This window comes from Manacus candei, unplaced genomic scaffold (assembly GCF_025592945.1).
Source record: "Manacus candei isolate 608988 ecotype Guabito, Panama unplaced genomic scaffold, ASM2559294v1 h1tg000014l, whole genome shotgun sequence".
Classification (NCBI taxonomy): domain Eukaryota; kingdom Metazoa; phylum Chordata; class Aves; order Passeriformes; family Pipridae; genus Manacus; species Manacus candei.
In genome coordinates, this window is record NW_026138062.1 from 30,896,772 (window position 1) to 30,919,398 (window position 22,627).

The window sequence follows — 22,627 nt, forward strand, 5'->3', positions numbered from 1 at the left end:
TTTGTTAAACAGAGACTTCTGTCCCTACATTTAGTTCTCCTATCTTAGCTCTTGTATTTTTCAAGTTCAAGTAAAGCAACTCAAGACAAGTGAAAAGTTCTATTAGGTTTAAAAGTTTGCTATGTCCTAGGGCAATAGCAGTAAAATTATACCTCTTCAGGAAAGCTCTCAAAGAGTGGTATTTTGAACTGGTAATTACAAACATTTTCATAAACTGTCATTTTTAACTGTAAGAACTAAACGTCTGTTACATTCATGAGCCTGAAGATTATACCACAGGTATATCTACTTAGAAGATTTGGCACAATTACTCCTAAGGAGGATAAGGCATATGCTTTTATATGCTGATTTACAAAACCAAGAAATTTAGCTGCTGCAGACCTAGAAGTCTAACTTTTAAAATAAAATTTTGGTGGTAACTTATAGATGAAAAAATATTTGCTGGGACAAATACTTTGAATTCATATTCTATTGGTTAGGTCAATTTAATTTTAATTTTACAATCTACTGGTTATTACTCTATAATCTACTGGTAATTACTCTGAAAAAAGTGGTGGATATTAACATATTTACTTTTTAGCTGACGCTATTTTAAAAGAAAAAACATATAAATCTTTTTTTATATATACATATATTCAACATAGATTAGCTGAAACTAATACTTTTACTATGTAAAATAGTTTGCATAAATTACAATTTGTAATTTGATATGATACTTAAACAAGAATTTTAAATACTACGAATAATTATTAAAAATCACTTGCAAGGTACCTGAAATAAGACAACTGAAATTCCCTCAGTACTTTAAAGCCAAATGGATCTGACTCTGAGTTGTATTTAAAATGAGTACAAATTCTTATACTTGAAGCAACTTAGGTGTAACATATGCTCACGCACACAAAAACTTCGGTTTCGTGTAATATAAATCACGTAGCATGGAAACAGAACGAAGTATAGGCACCAGAAGCCTTTGGGAAAAGCTCTGTAGACTGAAAAATATTTCAACCAACTAACAACACTAATATAATACACGCAGTAACAATAACAAGTAAACAAGGTAAGATTCCTAAAAAACAATTCACAGAATTTAGTTATTTTTATTCCCATTGTCATTATAAATCTGATTCAAACTACCCTTTAAAAAGATTTCTGCAGTTAATATATTGAACTTACACGAGGATAGTTGCCCCCAGTTTGTTCTTCTCTACAGCAAATAAAGGTAGTAACTCCTTCACTCAAGCCAAGGCTTTTACAAGAGTGTACATATAAAGCTCCCTTTACACATTACTTTCAACAGTTTCAATAAAGATAATTTGCACAACTTTTTAAATGCAGAAAACCAGAATGTAAGTTTAAATATTACTATAATCTTGGTTTTCTCTTCCACTTCTCAATAACATCCCCAATTCCTCTCCCCTGTTTTCAGAGATATCCAAGCTTACTTTGTTGGCTTTTTACTCCTGCACAATCATATGTTTCATATTGTGAGAGAGGGATTGAATTTTATTGTTTGTCTAAATGTCATTGCCAGTGTGAATAGGCCTTGATATTCAAAATTTTCCCCACTTTTCCCCCCTTTCCTCCATAAAGCATGTAGCACTACTACTACTAACATCAAAGATCAACTTCAATGGTCTTTTTCAGCAACAATGACTAAACAATTACAGCAACTCAATTCTCTTAAGTGGTTGCCATAACAGCAAGCAAATGTGTGTGATTAAAAAGAAAATGTAAGTAAAAATAATCTTACATATTACAACTATGAATAAAACAGTAAGAAATAAATACATAGTTTTGATGAGATTATGAAAATAGTTAAAGATAGTGTTGCTTAAGAAGAAAAACAGTAATTTTCTCTCAAACGTATACATACTTTCCCATATATTTGAATTGAGACATATGCACCTTCACAGATAAATTATTATAAATTATATTATAGATTTATATTATTAGATATTATATATTTGAATTCCCCACCTTCCTAGTCTCATTGAAAGAAAAATACAAAATAGCACTTCTTCCCAAGGGAAAACGTTTCTCAATATTCTTAGGAATAAGTATCTCTCTGTGTCATTCAAAGTATGATAGAAAGCAACCACTTAATAGAACAGTTACAGAATATGCAAAGACAAGCTCAACACCATATCAAAGTCAATCTTACTGAATCACTGAAGGTCCCATGGAACAATTAGCTGTGTGTCAGCCTAAAGCAACTCAGAAAAGCAACTTTTGCCCCCTTTTGCAGATAAAGTCTGATTTGCACTGTGACACACATGAGAACCTTTGAACTGTGCTGAAGCTCTGAATGGCTTACATGGTTTTAGTATTTTTCCAGGATGTGTCCAAGCACCAACCTGCCAGATGATCAGGTATTAATAATAATCAAGGCTCCTCTTAATGATTCACATCTGGCCAGAAATGTAAATGTTTGGGATAGGGACCTCACTACTGCAATGCACACATTTGCCACTTCAAAATTAGATTCATGCAGCGTGCTCTGCCTGCAGCTATATTTTGGAAGGACTGAGTAAATTAAGATGTTTTAGAATGTAAGAACTTGATTGCTAAGCAGTGCATCCAGATGTGAGTATACTACAGAAATGCAGTATGACCTGCACTAGCTTCCTCCTCATTTTCAGGTAAAACTTATGGTACATTTTCAACCTAGAAAACCTTAAGGGATGCTGAACATGCCCACATAAGGGACAGTTTTTCTCTCTGAGAAAATCACTATAGCTGCCTATTTAATCAAAAAGTAACAAAACCATACCTTAGAAAAGCATATTTAATGTTCAAAGAAGAAAAGAGAATGCAGAGAGAGCATCCCGCTATAACAGTATACCACTGAAACAGGAAATTGTGATAATGAGTCAGTAATACAAGGGATCAAATCCCAGTTCCCAGCCTGAGTGAATCAGACTTGGCAGGTTCTTACACAGTCCAGTTTGTGCACCTTGTCAAGCCAATAGAGCTCAATTGATTAGAAATTAAAGGAAAGATGTGAGCCTCTCAGCTTTTATTTCTTCTAGTCTCCATTCTAGAAAAGCTCTTCAAACTGTAAGCTTTTGTACTTCTTCAGACCATAGTGAACAGAAATATTATGTTCAGGTACCTTGTGGTACTTTAAAGTTCACTTATTTGGATACTAACTCCTATATGTGCGTGGGAACAACAAAATAAATTGTTGGGTCAGCATCTAACTTGACAGGTATATTTGAAAAAATTACCTGAGGTGCAGTAGTTGTAACTTCAAAATTTTCTGAAACTACGAGTATCTCTAAACAACAGCAGAACATATAGAGAATGTTTTCTAGTGCAACTGTGTCTACTCATTGACTGCACGTTTCGCTTTCCCAAAGTTGTGGTACTTCCACAAAGGTCCTCTGGTACCTAATAAAAGGAGAAGTGATGTGGCAGGCTCTGTCATGAAGACTTCTTTCCTCAACAGCCTGAATCCATTGGTGGAATTTTATTGCTTCTGAAGTCCTTACTCCTGTTTAAAAGTTTCTTCAAAATGGCTTCCAGGTACAAAAGTTACAAAGATAGAGGCTGACAGAGGATGTTCACATAAACCTTTTTTGGAAAGACAAGTCAAAAGCATGGGATGAAGCTATCTTGGGTACAATTTCTGGTTAACGAAACCAAGACTGTCTTCTTGATAGATTTTTTAGTTTGCTTCTATAACATCAGAGGGGGAAAAAATATCCTTCCATAGGCCAATGAAAGTGCTTAGTTTAAACATAGGTACTGTTAATACAGTTCTGGGTACATTCCTATCACTAATCTAAGTTGGCCAGTCCCAATATATTTTTATGAAGATTACAGGGATTTTTGAAAGGGAACCAGCTGCATAGTGAAGATGAAAAAAGACGCAAAATGATGGAGTCTCTATGACTAGGCCCATCTTTCTGCAGTCTCCTATATATCAAGTAGCTAATCAGCTTGATCTTTTATCAGTTAACCAGTTCCATCCAGGGTGTGGTATCTTGGGACAAGGGAGACAGATCTGTGAAGTTGTAGGCTCCACTGTAGTCTAATTTTGCAGCCTCAGAGATTTCAAATAAAAAGTTTTTCAAGTTATGGGGGGAAAAAGGAAATTTAAATAGACATATCAGTGGACAGTAAGAGCACATGAAGCACTCTCAGAGCGACTCATAAATACAATTCTAAAGCTTGGAAAGCAAGAAATTTGGCTGCCATTTTACAAGTTGAAGATGCTCAGCTCTTAAGTGGGTGTACTAAGGTACAAAGAGAAGAGGTCTTAAAACTGTGCTTAGAAGCACTATCATATGTGACTGACAAACATCCTATAAAATATTAAGCTATTCTGTATAGTAATGTGGAAAAAATGACTAGAATAAACACTGAGATGTTTAAAAATAGTATGTTATAGAAACTGGGCCTTTTTCTTTTTCAATGTGAAAACCAACTACATATCAAAAGTATAACTGCTTTCAGTTTATGCTTCAATCTATATTCTAAATTAAACTCATACAAATATGTTTTTCTTTTTTATACTTAGACTTGAGGATCAAAATCTGAATATATAATATCATAATACCAGAAACCACAGAAAGCTGGTTGAATTGAATTTCCATGTTTGGAAGTACAAGGTTTGTGTGGTTACGTATGTATCACAGAATGGGAAGTGGAATCACTCTTCTTCCACATTCCTGTCACTTTCCCAGACAAGAAACCCCCCCAGTGAAATTCCTATCTTGAATGCTAATTTGCAAGAATAATGAAGTTTGAAGGGAGAGAACTACTCAGTAATGCATGCTGAATTCAGTGAATAGTTTTCACCAAGAAGCTTGAAAAACTAGGAGAAATATTATGACTTTTTTGGTGTTTTCTATTGAAACTTTGAAATTTGTTATTTAACTGATGTGTGTGCACATATACACACATAGTTTCTTAAAGAAAAAGGCATAAAATATGGCAAAGCTTAAGGTACTTTAGTCACCTTCAGAGAGAAAGAGAATGTGAGAGAAAGAGAGTATAAGAGAGAGTAGAGAGAGAGAAAATGGGAAGAAAGAAAGCTAATAACTACTACCTCTGACTCTGGAAGCATTTTGAAGTGCAAGCTGTTATAGCCTGAGAGAGAAATATTAGGAAGCTAATCACTGTGTACTTGCTACAGTCCTTCCTGGGTTTCCCCTGTGGTTGCTGCTTTCTGCCCCCTGGGGCACCCCAGACCATCAGAGCCCCTGGTGTATGGATGGCAACTGCTGCAGTAGAAGGAGAGCACGTGGCAGACAGCAGGGCTCTCCAAGCCTCTTGGGAGAGGACACACCAGGGAGGGAGGAGAAGGGTTGGAAAGATGAGATTACTCTGGTAACCACTGTCATTCTTTGCTCTCCAGGAGCTGAGAGGGATGACAATGATTCCTCTCCTCTGCTCCTAAACTTCCTGGACAGGCTGTGGTCACTGCTGGAGATAATATAATGTGCTGTTCGGTCCTTTAAGCCTATTACTCTAACAGCAGATAACATAACAAAACTTTCTCTGGTTGGCCCCAAACAAATTATTTTTTTATATTCCCGCAAAATCTAATAATTTAGAAATTCTGCCTTCTTTGTAGAGGCTCTAGTTTTTGTTCCTTTTTCTTTTAATTAAGAAAATCTACTGTTTGTCTAACACCATTAACAAAAACATGAGAAATAATCCTACATATCTTAAAATCATTTTGAGATGGTAACAGAAGAAAATGCAAGAAAATATGCTCCTTCAATACTCCTTAAGAATAGGTTAAAAAAAGGTGACAACACCATTGCTTACCAGAGATTGTCTACACTGGTCAAGTCTTGTAAAGAAAATTCCATGTCAGACTTTGACCATAAGAAATATTACCGTAACTCAAAATATAAATGTACAACTATGAAATGCATAATATACATATAAAGATGAGTCAATCATGTTTAAGTTTTCCAACAAATACTTAATTTGCAAGTTTTTAGTGGCTTTAGATGCAGTTCCTTGGTGTGTTTGTGTTTTTATTACTGCATCTGGTCCTATGCAAGACTTCAAAATAATTTCAGAAATGTAAATGAGTTCTTTGTTAGAACTAGGAATAGAAAATTTCCCTATGGGCTAAGTGATTTTTTTTTTTAACTGCTGTGCAATTTTAACTGTAACTCTATGTAGTAAACTTTTGGCACTCTTCCAATTTCTCTAATGACAGCATCAAGTACTTTTTCAATTGGAAAGTGCTCAAAATTATGATGATTTCTGTTAGTTTGTCTGAAATGAGACAAAAGGCTTATTTTGCATAGGCCACAAAACAGATGTTGAAAATGTTTGGTTACCACCAGTTTTGTCTGGACTTCAAACAGATGACCTGGAAGTGAAAGGTCTTATATCCCATTAATAATAATACAAGCTGTCAAATCCTCATGACCTAGTGTGTTCTTTAGCACAGGGCAGTGAGCCAACACACTCAGCACACTCTCAAGAAGTCTGGATAGAAGGCTTATCACATTTAGTTCTCAAGCCAATGTGGGCCAGCTACCCTTGCTGGCTTGGACAGAACATCAGCTCTTGTTTAACAGTAATAATGCTGTTTTCTAGAATTATTTCTACACTGAAGTCCAGAGTTTCTAAAATTAGGGCAGTGGTGGGATGTTGCAGCTCCCTCAAACCTTCCTAGCACATTTGCATTGTCTCCACCTAGAGACAAATGTCCAAGAAGAAGAGAAGGTTCTTTAGTGAAGGTTAAGATACATTAAGACTAAGGTGCATTAAAGTTAGTAGCTTTCTTTGTGTTTACCTGGATGAATTGCTCAATCTGCTCATCTAATGGAATGAATAACATAAATTTATTCTTGCAAGACTGTTGAGAGGCTGTAATTCACCATGGCTGATGAGGAAGTCAGATTCTGAGTTGATTGAGCCCACGCAAGTAACCAGACAGATGCCTTCCAAAGCCTTTTGTCTTCCTAAAATAACCCAAAGCCTCATATCCTCCTATTTTTATTTCCTTTCTTTCTTTCTTTCTTTCTTTCTAGAAACTACTCTTTTAGAGGGTAGCAAAGGACTGTCAAGATTACTTTGTTTGGCTGGGACATATTTGTTGTTATCACCAGCTATATGACAAAATAGATGAAACGTGCTCCAGTTAAGAACATATATCTTTCAAAAATGTCATTAAGGCTAAATTCTGCTCTGAAATGCACACAGACAAGTCTCAGTAAGTCAAATGTGTCCTTGCAAAAGAGAAGAGAATGTCTTTCTAAAATGTAAAATTCATAAAATTGGAGTGGATCAACATTTATTTTTTAATGATGTAGTTTACTACAAGATCGGTGCTTTAAAAAAAAACAACTTTGGGAAAAGAAAATTCAATATCTAATAGAACATATTCCCCTGTAAGAATGCAAGCTTACAATATCAGAACACATCCACATACTTTTCATTCTGAAAAAATCACCTACTAAGCAGGAGACAAACTGTTAGCAAATTTACATTCTCAGGATCTTAAGAAAAAAGGTAAGTATTTAAGAGCCCTACTGCAGCTTTAGGAAATATAAGCAGAAAAGAAAAGGCCAAGAGTTAGTAGTATCAATTTACTACAGCGGGTTTGATTGTATTACCCACAGATTCACAATATATTAGGAAACTGTTAAAATTGACTGGGCTATCTCAATCATTAGTTCTAAGAGAGATGTGACTTGCCTCTTGAAGTGAACAGTCTGGGAAGAAAAGGAGCTAAAACTGAAACAGAAACATGCAAAATATTTTAATATGTAAATGCTGAAACAAGAACAAAGTCTTTTGCTAACTGATACTGTAAGACAGTTTCAATACTCCTTTGGTTAAAAATCATGATGCAAACTTATAAGTCATAATTCTAAACTATAATAACATGGAATCAGATTTTTATATTTTATTAAAATGTTGCTTAATATAATGAAATCTGACCAACTGCAATTGCAATATATGGAATATAAGATTATATAATACAAATATTCAGACTAAAATTATTTAAAAATTCTCCATCCCATATGCAATTTATCAAAGAGAACTTTACACTGATTTGTGCCACATGGTTGATGAAAAACTATAAAGAGTCTCTGGAACAAAAGGTATGCACAGATAACTTCCTAAGAACGATCTCAATCTGTTTCAAACTTTCCTTTATTTCAGTTTTAAGTTCACAAATAAAAATATTTTATTATTTATATTCTCTTAGTTAGAAATTTTCTGAAACCTAAAGTCTCATCTGTTTAAAATGTGCCTTAGTTAATGGAATAAACAATGCTAAATTGTTTTACTAAAACGTGGGCAATCTTAAATCAATTGAAACCTGGTTTATAAAGATTTTGTTTAATTCCTGTCCTTTACTGAGACAGTCCAAATCGTTGTAAACCAGGTTTAAATTGATTTAAGCTTTAAAGTTAAATTGGAGGCATATCTGAATATAGAAATTCCTATGTGTCATTCCACTTTGAAAAGTAACTAGATATAAATGATGCTGTGCTATACCATAACTTGATATATCCCAAAGATTTCCTGATCGTGTATACTGAACTATATATCTCTTTAGAATTAGACAAGAATGGACAATGTGGCTCTTCAGAGCCATCAGAAGTTGTTCTAACCTTCTTAGGCATAAAACCTAACTTTCTTGCCTACTGTTTTCTTGATTTCAGTTATTGGACTCAAGTTTCAGAGTCACATTCTATACATTGAAAACTATATGCAAAATCATGCAAAATTGGTAGCTAAACAGGGGGTATTGGGGGATTCAGGTTTTTTTGGTCAGTGGGCAAAATTTACAGAAGACACATATGATACTGTGTGTGACTATTAACTCTCAAAATCACTTCAGCTCCAAAAATGAGTGAGAGTCAAGTAGCAAAGGCTGCAGTTAATCTAATAGTAAAAATCAGATAGTGGAATGTAGGTTCTTTCTGAGAAGTTCACAGGTTTTGGGTTTATCCCATCACCTCACCACACTTGGAAGCAGTTTGCTTGCTCTATTAGCATTGATGGGGAACACAAAGTCATCCTGCCAATATTTCAAAAGTTTATTTGTTTCACTATTGTTTCTGCTTTTGCAATACTGACAATATCTCCCAGTTTCTACAAACTGTAAAAGCAAAGGACTAGAATGACTGTGCCATGTCCTGAAGGAGAAGGGAATGTCATCCAGCAGTGACCTCCACATTAATACTTAAGGACACATTAAAATACTAGGTCTTTGCAGAGGGAGGTAGCTATAAGGATTGTATTGCATCAGTGTGTTTGAACAAAATTGCAGTGTTAAGACACAGAGAACATCATAGCTGACAGATTTTCCAAACAGGGTAAGAATTTTTCATGCCCACTTAGTAGTTTTAATCAATATTTCAGTGTAAATGAATATTGCTGCCTTTAAACAGCTTTTTAAGATACTTTATGCATACTAATTGGAAGTACTGTTCTTAGATATAAGAATTTAGCCAAAGCAGTACTGAGTTTTTCCTTCTAAAGGAGAAAGGGACACTGATCAAATTTTCCCACTCATAGTCCTGCTTGATGCACTACTTTATTGACTTTGGACAACAGTGTCTCAGCAATGGTTAGCTGCAGATTGAGAAAGCAAGCAGATTGACATATTAACTGTGATAAACATATACTGATTGTTGCTCCCAAATAAAAGCATTTATTTCCCTCCTCTGCTCTGCTCTAGTTTCAAAGTATGAGACTAACTTCCACAGAGGCAATTTTTTTTTATTTGATTGGGTGTTTTTTTTCTTTCTGTTTTGCTTTGTTTTTATTTTTATTTTTTAGTCATCCATTTATGATCTTGGCTTTGCTACAGACTTCTACTATGGAATCAGAAGGAAGCATAGGAGCAAAGACAGATATTTTAGAAATTCAATTATGAAGAAAAAAATCATGACATTACAAAACTTTCCCTCAGTGGAGTAGTTTAATAAATGTATTCCAAAGTAAATTAATCTAAAAAATTTCATACCGAATTTCATAGTTCTCACATTTTTATCCTATCTGAGAGTGCATTTTTGACTTTTAACATGCCTTTATTTCCAGACTACTTCCCCAGGAAAGGTAGTATTGCCTCAAGACAGATCTGTAACAGAACCTGCTAGAAGACGGATGAAACTGGGATCTCACTGCATCCTTCACCCAGGGAGAAAGGACCAGAAGGGCTGTCTCGTGTGCATATTTATGGAGGGTTCATTCCCAGCTCGTATGCTAATTAACAAAGTTCATAGTTTGGTTACAGCTTCATTCTGTCTTAGTCCTCGCTCAAAATGGGCAACCTTTTCTCCTGCTATGACAGATGGGTTGAGATACTACAGATCCCCCAAACTCCATCACTGCGAGAAGTGGAGGCCAGGAGGAGTGTAGGTGTCTCTCCACAAGCTGTGTGGCACTTGGGAGCAGGTCATGAATGCACACAGCCACACTCTGACTCACAAAACTGAGTTGTAAAATTAGTCTGCATTTCCATTTAAAAAGATAATTAAAAAAAAGAGTTTCCACAGTGGTTTTTACAGACTTTTCAACAAATCACAGGCAGTAATAAAGGCACTTGAGGTATCGCTATTTCTCACATCTTTGCTCAAAGACTGTACAATGGGCAAATGCTTTGTAATCAGTTCCCCTGATTATCGGTTCCTGGAAGTAGGGAAGGAGTAATAAAATCTAGAATACAAAGAATCTGTTCATACTGCAATTATATGCTTAGCTGTCAATACTAAGACACTAACCATAAAGGTTAAGAGCTAACAAGTTTAAAAGAGCCTTTTTGGCTCATATCTTAGTTCTAATGAAAAGTATAATTACCTGCAAGGTTATCAATCTCTTTCTCTTGGAGCAGGCTAACAGCATCATCATCTCCTTCCAGCATAAGTTCTGTTTCTGCATTCTGATTTACCACAGCTTGGCTTCGGAAAGTTTTCTTTGACTTCACTACATCCTCTTCAGTGCCTAAAAAAGTTACAAATGTTGTGAATTTAGCTGAATAAAACAACCACAGTCAAGTAGTAAAAAAAATACAGTATAAATCATCTTTATCGAAAAAGGGAACAAACATTTTCTAAAACTTTACCAAGGTTTACAAAATATGCAGTCTTACTCTTTTTTCTGTCCTGTCCTGAATAAAATACAAACTGTTCTGCAAAGACCAAAGTTCTGGTTTTAATAATTGGTATTTACTTTGTGCTCAGTGTTGTTCCATTAGTTTTCCACCTGCAAGAAATTCAGCAGGAGTTTCTCTTGGGTTCCTGGTGCCCCGACTCTGACTGATCTCTGGGAGAGCACACCACCTACTTGAAACTAAGAAGCTGCTTTCAGGAATCCAAAATCTGTCAGGATTTTTTTCTTTTGAGATAGGTGAGACAGGATGGTGAAGTAGGAGATGGGTTATCTCAATATACAGTAACAACAAGGGAGGCTATGCAGAAATTCAGAAAAGACAGAAAAAAGACGAGCACAGTGAGAGAACTTTGGTGCGCATCTGTGCGTGTGTTTTTAAGGAGCACAGTAAAAATGTTAGTGTATGGATATGTGCCAATTACCCAAAGGTTATCATGGGTAATACTCATTTTTCTTGACTACAACTGACTTTTTCTATTCAGCCTGATGGTTCCTTATGGCAGGAGATATACCTTATTACATTTTGGGAAGATCAAGAGTTTATTCTCATGATATAAAAAATTAATCATTATTTGGTTAAATGATAGAATCATAAGTATTTTTCATATAATAAATAGTTTTCATGTAACTGTTGTGACTTCCTCACAGGATTTTTTTTCTTAGCTGGGTATAGGTCATAAGTTTTATTTTCAGTACTATGGATTCACAGTAGCGTCAGGTAAGAAAGCTTTCTATTTTTTTTTTCTTAAACAGAAAATGCTGCACTTTCACCTTGGACCATACAAGACCTGGGCATCTTCACTTCTATTAACCAAGAAATAAAATCCAAAAGTAATTTCTCATTTTTGTAGGATAATTTGGAAATTTGCTTCCTACTAAACTACAGAATGATGTGTGAAATCTGAGCAAAACCACGCACATGTGGATTTTGTTTGCTTTCCACAATGCCTGAACTTAAACAGGATGAATTAGAGCATGGTGCTAATGACATCAAGGTTGTGGGTTTAAACCCCATATGGGCCATTTACTTAAGAGTTGGACTTGATGATCCTTGTGGGTCCCTTCCAACTCAGAATATTCTGTGATTCTGTTTCTGTGCATACTACTATGGCAGATGTAAAATGTTGAGGTAAAGCCCAGAAAGACTCATGGCCTATTAATACAGAACAACTAACAGGAATGTAGTAAGCAGATAGGTTAGTGAAAATAGATACATGAAATGGAGCTGATGTGTCAGGCAGTTTTGTTATTACAGTCAGGAAGGTGTTAAGATTTTACCTCCTACTCTTACAATTAGTAAGAGTCTTTTAATTAATTTGTGCACATCAGAGTCACAGGATATAAATAAAAATGCTAGAGGCATATTTTTCTGTGGGTGTGTTTATTCTGTTTGAAGATCACTGTTAACATGCCACTTGATATGGGACTTCATCACAGGTTGAGATAACTCATGTTTACATTGCCTAATATTAACCTCTTATTCAGTATTGTTATTACTCCAATTGCTATTTCCGAAACTATATTCTGAAACTCTGAAAATGTAAAGACAAACAAGTAAGCAAAACCCCATTTTTTTCACAAAGCTCAAAATTAAGGACAGCATGTCTAGTCTTCCTGTTTGTTGGTGTCTCCATTACGTCCATATTGATAGTGATTAAGACAATGCTGCTCTATACTAATATGCTGTGTTTTGGTGTGTTCAGTTATTAGGCTGTGATCATTATTTCACTTGCATAGGTTTTTTACTTAATACAATTAACTGTAATTATCTGTCCAATATAAAACTGGATCAGTTATCTAATGGTTGGAGAAGTTTTCAGTATCATGTGTAAGATTTTGGGGTTTTATGTTTGGTTTGTATTTTTTTTTCGTCTCTAATTCACAAAAAGAAGCAAGAAAGGTAGGAGCTTGGAAAAACACAAAGAATTAATGTGCTGTAACAGAATTTCAGTTTTAATACACCAGAATTGTCCTGAGTATTTAATGAGTAGGTCAGGATCTTGTTAAAACTGTGTTTACAGCATGGGAGTTTGACACAAGTAACAGCTCCTGTTGTGAAGCATGTGACATTAGAGAAGACCAGGCCTGAGATGAACTAACACAGTGAAGGAAGAAAGCATGAAAACAGTGTTCTCTTCCTTTTTGGTAGTTCTAGTGAGTGTTATGTAAGTTTCTGAGCTTTATAAAATGTGATAATCTTCAAATTAATTACTCGAAAAGTACTAATCTGGTGTAATCTTAGAGTCAACCATTTCTGTAGTAACTGATTATGACAATTCTTTAAAATTATTTATGCATGAAAATATATTTTTAAAATTACAAGAAAAAAAGTCCAAACCCCCAGATTATTAATAACACTCAAAATAACATCATAAGAACATGAAATTTGGGGTATTTTAAATCCCTTGTGATGAGGGTATGAGGTTATAGAAATATTGCCAGACACAGGCGTAAGAAACATGGTGGAATAGAAGACATTAAATTAGTTTCACAAATTTGGAGCTTAGCAATAAGACAAATGTTTCTAAAATCCATTCTGGTTCATAATATTAAAAATACATTTATTTAAAGGAAATACAGTAAATAGTGCTTCTTTGTCTTGATGGAAAAAAGCTCTGGTTTGGCTGTTGTTAAAATTTATCACTTTGTTGAGTGCACCTCAGTTTTGCTATACTGTACCAAACATTTATCTAAATGAAAGTGTACGAGACCCAGAGTTGCCCTTCAATCACTATATCCTTTATGAATTAGAGTTCCATTTATCAAAATTACAGCAAGAGGAGTAAGGTCTCACAGGGCTGTCTCATTACAAGGCTTGTAAACACTGTCCTTACAAAGAAATGGTTTAACACCTAACAAATCAAAAAGTGATTGGGAATAGAATTTATTTGAGATCATCTATCTTCGGAAGACGTGCTGTACTGAGTGCACTTCGTGGCCTTTCTACCCATTCATCAAGAAATTAACAAGCGAATACCACAGACCACCAGATCTCCTTGGATCCTGAAATGTGAAATACGTTCAAACCAGATCTGTCACAGATGTTCTATTTTTATATTTCAAGATGACTTCAAAAAGGTTTAAAAATAAGAGAACCTCTACAAGTAAGGGTAAGAAGAAAAACAACTCATCTCTTTAAAACCAGACAACAAACTGAATAAAAAATTATATGACATAAAACTATGTCTAGTATTGTTAACAATGATATAAAAAGGAGAGAGGAATAAATGAATACTTGATATTTCAGTGTGTTTGGAAAAAATCAAAACTTAATTTTTTTTTTTCAAAGCCCCAGCAAAATTATAATGAAATTAAATCCATGTCCAGATATTTAAATCTTTTTAACACACAAGGAGTGTGTTAAAGACACAATATGAAATAGACTTAGTTCCTAAGTCTAATTGGAAAATGTTTCAAACTCATTCAAATAAGAAAAAAAATAAAATTAAACTAGATGTCATTTCAAGAAAGCAAGGTTGTGACACTGGAGCACAGAGAACTGGAATTGGCAGATGCTATCAGTTCTTGTCCTTGTCAAGTTCCTTCTGAAGGGATGTTTTAAGGGATAAACTTAAGGGATAGACTGGGATTTGGAAAGGAGCTTTGAAATAACCAGCAAAGTATTTCTTAAAACTACATTTTGCAAAGAAATAAAAGGAAATAAATCACTCAGGTTGCACCAAAGTCCAGGTGAAGCTGAAACTCAAAGGCTCTGTCTTAAACGTATTTAAAGAAAATGTACGTATAGGACTAGACAAGCTATCAAAAAAAAAAAAAATCCCTCTTTTGTTACACCTGTTTTCATCTTGATTATTTTTGTAAATATGCATGTTACAAACTGGCTCCCTACAGTAACTTCAGGATAATTGAAACCAGCTCATCTTTAGAAGAAATTAAAGAAACCAACCACCACTCTTTTATAAAACCTCAACTTCCATGGAAGGATGTGTATTTTATATATCTGAAAGGTTGTATGAGCTGCACAGTAAACTTGTACAGTATTGCCAAGAAATTACTAATCTCTTTTTCAGTAGCATAATTTTTCCTTAAACAGAAATTATTAAGCATTCAAGAAAACCTCAAAACAACCACAAAACCATTACCGAAATCCCTCAAAACCTCATACTTTCTCAAGAATAGGAGAATCTCACGCTAACTTGCAACTACAGCCCCTAGAAGTATTTAATACAGGTAATATTTCATCAGTTGGGGATGGACAGGTGGTTATTTTTATTGTAACATTTGAATTTTTGCCACTCTACTTTCATTTAAGTCAATGAATTCCCAATTGGGTTCTGTAGGTCACAACAGGTTTCTAGGGATGCAATCTACTTTTCAAAGACTTTGTAAGTGCCCAGATCCCCCTAAACTGATCCTAAATAAAACTTTAAAATTATCAGTACAAACATATTGTTGATTACATTTATGCTTATGTACACGTATTTCATTAGACATTACACTAATTAATACGCTTTAGTTGAACACAGTGAGGGAGTTTTCTGTTCTCTCTTTACTTCTATCCATTTATTATATATTTAAATTTGGTGTATTATACTTTTTCTCTCTGAATTTAGTAAAAATGAGGCTAAAAATATGGTTAATTTTAAGAAACATTTGCTTGGTAATACTGTAACCAACAAAAGGAGACTACTGCTTCTTATAAAGTTGTTTCCATAGTTTACTTCAACAAACTACCGATAAGGCAATTTATGCAGTGAGTCTTCTTTGATCTTTGAGGAGAGATGGCAGAATGGAAAGTTAACCTCATTTTAATGTTACCTAAATATACTGACAGGAAATTCTAATGTTTCCAAACATCTGGAAATCTGCTTCATGGGATGGTGTTCTTCTTTTCTATAAGAAATCTTTTTCATATACTGTCTTTTACAGTTTTATGTGGCTTCTAAAGGAGTATTTTAACATAAGTAAAGTCTGTTCTTTTTACAGTAAAATTCTGCATTTAATTAAAAACTCTCTTTTATAGTGGCTAAAGTAGAGTTTTTGTGAAGCTTAGCTCTCCTCAGAAACTTTTAAGGGTAAACTTGCTTTCTACTCCTTACAGATCACTGGAATGTACTGCTCTGTAGAACACTGTTTTCCTTGCTGAACTTTAATCCCATAAGACAGTTTTTAGTATTTTATTAATAAAGGAATTCAGAATTAGTTCCTCACAAGAGGCTACCTGACAGGTTGTGATGTGAACCATGAAATTATATCACAGGTAAAATATAATTTATCAACAGAGTTTGAAAGAATAAGGCTTTTTCTTGAGAGAGATTTTTTTCTTTTACAGGAAGAACCGAGCTTACCTATGCACAGAATTAAAATGTAACACTACTATTTACCTTTTTTTGTTCATTTGACATTAATAATAGTTGAAAATACTTAGAAAAAAGATTTGCTAGATAATCTTCTTGCTTTATATATTCTAACAGTTTAAACTCCTGCTATCTTTGCTAATCTTTCCTAACTTGATTAGGTACCAGTACCCTTGCACAGTCACAGTTATGCAGAGCAGCTGCCTAGGAGTCTGTAAACTGACCTCTACAAAACCCAGTAAGATTAAATCATCAGCATGGTGACCACTCCATCTCAGCCTAGTACCTTTCCATACAACTACAGAGCCAGCCCTCCTAGGACTGCACTCATTCCATGGGAAATGTGCCCCAGGTATTCTTGGGTCTGCTCAAGAGACCAATCTGGCTTTGTGTAGCAGCCTGGTGCTGGTATATCACGATGAACTGTCCCCACCTGTGTCTGCTGGAGTTGCTATTTAAATTGCAATGTGTTTCTGGAACTGGCAGCTTTGACTGGCATATAATTTAGTTTCCCCAGAGAATCAGAGAAGGGACTGTTAATAAAGGAAAGCTGGTTTTAATAGATTTAATAGAAACCAGAGAAATCTAAATCACATTTTCATTATTAAAGATCTTTGAAGAAATGAGGGAGAAAAACTATGAAAATTGCATAGAAATTAAAAATCGCATATATTTGTACTGGAAAATACTTCCACCAGAAGTAAAACCAAAGCACATTTTTATTTTCTATAATAAATACCTGAAAATTCAATCATAGACATTCTATATACCTAATATCTGACCAAATTATCTTCTTCATGTAAGTCATTTATAAATAAGTACTTTACTGCTGTATATGCTTTCCTCTTTAAAATTCTCAGATATTTTGCATTGTAAAATGAGACTGACACAAGCTATGCCACTGAGGAGACTGAAAATACAGGCAAGGCCAGAATGAACACATTTCTCAGATGAGGTTGAGGCTTTTTAAACAACACATACTTGTAGTTAAAGTCAGAATGTTGTATATTAATAAAAAGATCCTACATAAAAATAAAGGTGAACGTACTATGGTGGGCACTCATTATACTTTTTAGTTTACAGATAGGAAAACAGATTCAGAGTGGTTGTGAAATTAAGTTTTAGAAGTTGTCAATATTGTCATTATATATATTTGAGATTTCAGGAATTCTGAGCATAAGAGAAAGGACCCTGCAGTGATTCAGCACTGACTGCAAACAGCCAGTAGGTGACAGAGTCAGATATGCCCAGTCCAGCAAACATTTCAATGTATTTCAGGCTCCTGAAAGGCAGTCTTCATTCTGACTGGAACCAGAGGAAGTCCCTCTAATGGGAACTTTAAAAAGTCAAATGTTTATATTTGGATTAAGATGTAGTTTGCCACTGTAACTTGTACACACAAGAATGGATTCATATTTCATGACTGATGACCTCTACAAATCCCTGACAGTTTGAAAGGCAGTACCTTGGCATATTCTGATAAATTAGAGAAAGAAACCAAATTCTGCTGTGGATTGTTTCAACAGGCAAGGATGATACGCAAGCAAAACAATTAAGAGCAATTAAATTTTCCTAAATGTCTTTCAAGCCATTTTACAAAACTACAGTAAAAGCTGAGTGGAAAATACCTACATCACACCAACAGTTATTGCTCAGTGCAAAGGACATCAAGGACACCAGCAAGTAAGAGAATTGGATCAATATTAACGTGATTTTCATTTCATGCTTCCCCAACTCCAGTAAGCTGACAATATACTCTGATTATGTGAACTGCCTCTGAGTAACACAGAAAAGGTTATTAGAGCAAGAGGTGGAAATGGAATGCACTTTTTATATTGACAGGTCTGCTAATAGAGTGTACTGATTTTCAAAGCCATGCAATGTGTTTTCACAATTTGGTTTTGACAGCAAAAAGGAATTTCATTTATCCTTAATTCAAAATATTCACATGTAAGCAAAGGTTTCTTAAGACAGGCCACTGAAGAGGGTAATTAAACTATTTCAATAGAAAAATTCAATTAACAGGTGATAAACAAAAGGTGATTGAATTTAAATATGTATGACATGATAATGAAATAATGAAATAAATCTGCTAAACGAAGCATTCTATGTTTTTGAAATAGCATCTGATAAAACCTTTTTAAGATGACATAAAAGTGAAAAATACCTCTGTGTCATGTCTTGACATTCAGGCCGGGATTATGTCTAGAAAGTTTTAGATTAGTTCCTAAGCACACATTCTTCAGAAAAAGCCATGTTCTGACTACATTTGCTTGCAGACCCTAAAGCCAGGATCAATGTTGTCAGACTTCTAAAGTGGCACACTCCATACTGAAGAACTGCACCCACATATCCTGGCCTTAATTTTGCTCCCTGCTCCCAAAAAATTCTAATTGAAAAGGCTAATAATGACAAAGAAAAGAAATTCTCTTTGGAAATACAAACACTTGATAAAGCAGTGGCATGTAAGGTATGTCATGGCATCTCTCAAATTCCATGAAATGGAAGTGGCATCCCTCTCTATGGAAGGGGAAATGGAACTAAATTATCTTTAAAGTCCCTTTCAACTCAAACTATCCTATGATTCTATGATTCTATAATTCTAAGAAATTTGATCTTAACTCCCATACTAGGGTATTCTACCCCAAAAATTCTAACCCTTACCTAATATTTAACAATTAGTGCCTCCAAACCATGGGATTGGTCCAAACCTGAATATCTTTAAAAAGAAAGTACATACTACGTATCTGTAGTATTGTGGTCTGTCTTCTAATTTTTCAATTCTCCCTCTCTGTGGCTAAAGCATGGGTGATTATGTCTTTGTTAGAAGGCAGTTTTGCCCCTCATCACTTAAGCTTTTGCTATCAGATCCAAAACAGATCAGCTCTTTGGAAACAGCCGCTGTACAGAGACATAATAGGACAGCTAAAAAATTCATTCTCTAGCGCAGGGAATGAAGGTGAGGAAATAAGTTTAAAATTATTTTATAGTAGCTACTGTAATTCCAGTAGTTAGGTAACCATTTCAATTTCTATCAAGACTACTTATTTACAGAAGAAAGACTCAACAGCTCACGATCAGTACTTTGAGAGAGCCATTTGCCGATGTCTGAAATTACTATTGCTTTCTGGAATGGTAATCTTTTCAAGTGAAATTCTGCTCTCTGAGACATACAGAAGGACCATCTTATGCAGTGTTTACACAGAGAAAATCTCCTAAACATAATGTCACCTGCAATTGTTTCATAAAAGGACTGTCATCATTATATATAAATATATTTGTAAATATAAAAATGTCATTAGAACATCTAGATTTACTTTCCATTATGCTGCCTTTTGTAGTACAGTTCCAACTGTTTCAAGTGTGCTGCACTGTGGTTTCTATCTGTACAAATTTCATTTTGTCCTCACACAGATGACCACATCTTCAGAAGTGGTCTACATATTTTCACTTCAGCAGTAACTGGTGGGAGGAACAACTTATATTTCAGGGTCGATCAATGCCTATAGCAACACTAGACAAAGGGCAGCACCTACAGGATATACACATTTGTGAGGCAGCAACGTGGCCTTAACACTGGGATATTTGTGTTTAACTCTTAGTGCTGCTAAGCGACCACATTCTAATAACAACAGACAGCACTTCTGTTTGGGCCAGGCTGCTGTATATATAATCTCCTCTGAGTTAGCAATTATCTAGCAATAGCAATTATCTATCAAAGTAATCTATCCATGTAGCAATTATCTATCAAATTAAAATAAAAGCTTTGCTATTTCCTTGATTTAGAACAGATTTTTACTCTGCACTTTTTTAAAACTAATTTCTTTTTAATTCTTATTTTAACCAAAAGTAGTTGCAGTTATAAAATGTCTTTGTTTCATGTAGCCTAGAAGATGAAAAGTGAAACAGTAGTGGTACACAAAATATCAGTAATAAAAAGATTTTGAGGGTCTGTCATTAAAACAGTTCAATCAACAGATAATTGACAAGATTTCCATTGTTTTGTCTCTGAAACGGGTGAATGGTAATCACTGTCCCAGGCAGAAAGCCTGTGTGTGTATTAAGGAAAGCTAATTCACAGAAATCTTAGCAGCAGTCAGCAGTAAAGAAAAAAGGAGAACAGTATTTTATTTCACTTTCCATTAAGTTGCTGCATGGGGTCTGAGACATCTTTGATTCCGCTTCACAAAGATTACAAGGAGCAAAAACATTCCATGTTACTGCAGGGATACTTGCAAAATTTCTATGCTTATGTTAGATTTGGAAGCACTAGCAACACTATTTTCCATTCAGATGAGAGCTGAGCTACTATTTAGGATCAGCTTTTTTATGGGCATAGGATTGAATGACTTGTGCTATATGGCAAAAGAGACACCAATAAAACACACAAGCATTATGCACAGTTCTTTCAGCTGGGAAAGTATATCTATTGTAGATGATGTTCAGGACGTTATATAAATACTCTGGGAGATACACTCTTCAGGTACACAATAAGGATAAGAAAAAGGTCATGCCATGATGTAATGTACATGATATAAAAAACAAAATTAAATAATTGGAAACATGCATAATATGCTGATGCAATTCCTAACAAGGTGTCTTCCTTATCATGCTGGTTAGTGGTATATTTAACTTTTCCATAAAATGTATTTGGCTTTTAATAGACTACTTTCACAAGGTGTTTCTTGATCCCTGCCCTGTAACTTGCACCACACTGAAACTCACAGTACTGAATGCTTTTCCTGTGCATCTCAAAGCTAGCACTATAAAATAGTGAGATGCACAAAATAAGTGGTATTGAGGAACTCACTCTACTTGTAAGGATATGGAATAGTTAGCGAACACATACTTTGTGTTTCTTGTGTACAAATCTTACTATTTACATAAGATGTCTACAGTAATGTTAATGTGATATAATAGAAACAGATTTTATGTGATAAATGCTAAACAGCGCAAAAAGATAAGTCAAAACACTTAGGTATCTTAAAATACATATTGTCTCTGAAAATTAATTCCTTTATTTTCAAAATCTATACATACCAGTTCCATTTGTTTTGTGAAAGACAAGGAATGACCTATATTGAAGAGATTCCCACAATCTGATCCTGTTGACTTAACCCTTGCAAGTAGCCCAAAGACTTGCAGAAACCTGAGCCCATTGCCTGAAAGCCTGTCATGCCTCCTATTGACTGTCAGAAAGAGTGGGACAGTAAAGTCTTTTAAAATCTATACTATGATCTCCTAACTCTAGGCTGCAAAGGTTGAGGCACTGCTGAAATAATGTCCCTCCGTTCCAGCCGCGTGCTAGGGAGGCTGTCCTAGCCAGGTCTTCAGAAAACACAAACGATACATATTTCCACTTACATACAAAGTGGAGAACAAAGTCCTGCAGTCAAGAATAAGAAGACTGGAGAAAATTTAGAAAAGGAATATTTTGTGTTTTATCTATAGCCAAAGAAGATTTAAAGTGCTTTTACTCCTTAATATGGAGATTTAAAGTGCTTTTACTCCTTAATATGGAGATTTAAAGCATAGAAAATAGGAGATACGAAAAGCACATATTAAAACCCGAGTCCCGAGACCTGAATTGACCCAGCTGTGAAATCTGTCCTGAAGGACTATTACTAGACTTTCACTGACAGAATGTTCTTCTGAAATGTTTCTGTAAGATTCACTGAATATACATGGGTCAAGAACTTCTATTTCTTTGTCAGTTAAGTATAGAAATGAATAAATAGATAAAATACATCCATCACATGGATTTGAAAATATTTATCATCATAGTAATTTATGGGGTTTTGTAAATAAATTACTTTCATTTGGCAGAATGGACAGATATTGTGTATTCTTTTTACATGAAAATATGACGACGGAAGGGAGAAAAAGGAAGCTAGAATTCTAAGACTGTCAATGGTTGCAATTTTTATGTCTTAGGAATGGTTTTCCAGGCCAATTTGATTACTTCAAGAACACTCTGACACCATATACTTTCAGATGAAGAAGTGAGAAACAGAGTTAGTTATACTAACTGCTGGTAAAAAACTAGAAAACTCTGCAGTAAAATCTATTAGCTCAGACCTATAACAGCAGCTAAAATTCAGGTCATGCCAGATAACCTGAAAATCTCTGAGGAAAGGCATTTGAAACCCAACATGGAGGTTTTGAGGGAAAAGGTTTCATATCCTATTTGGCTCTGTGAAAAGTTT

General features: G+C 34.8%; 1 protein-coding gene across 9 annotated transcripts in view; it reads right to left on the reverse strand.

Annotated features, from left to right (window-relative positions):
- The window catches only part of NBEA (neurobeachin), a 473,668-nt gene that overhangs the window by 159,348 nt on the left and 291,693 nt on the right, over positions 1 to 22,627 (reverse strand). For 7 of the 9 annotated variants that reach the window (XM_051778819.1, XM_051778828.1, XM_051778827.1 and 4 more), the window contains one exon: positions 10,792 to 10,935. In XM_051778819.1, the coding sequence (XP_051634779.1) occupies positions 10,792 to 10,935 (144 nt within the window). Of the gene's footprint in view, positions 1 to 7,671; positions 7,711 to 10,791; positions 10,936 to 22,627 lie in introns of all 9 variants that reach the window. The other 2 variants (XM_051778818.1, XM_051778821.1) reach the window with 1 other exon arrangement.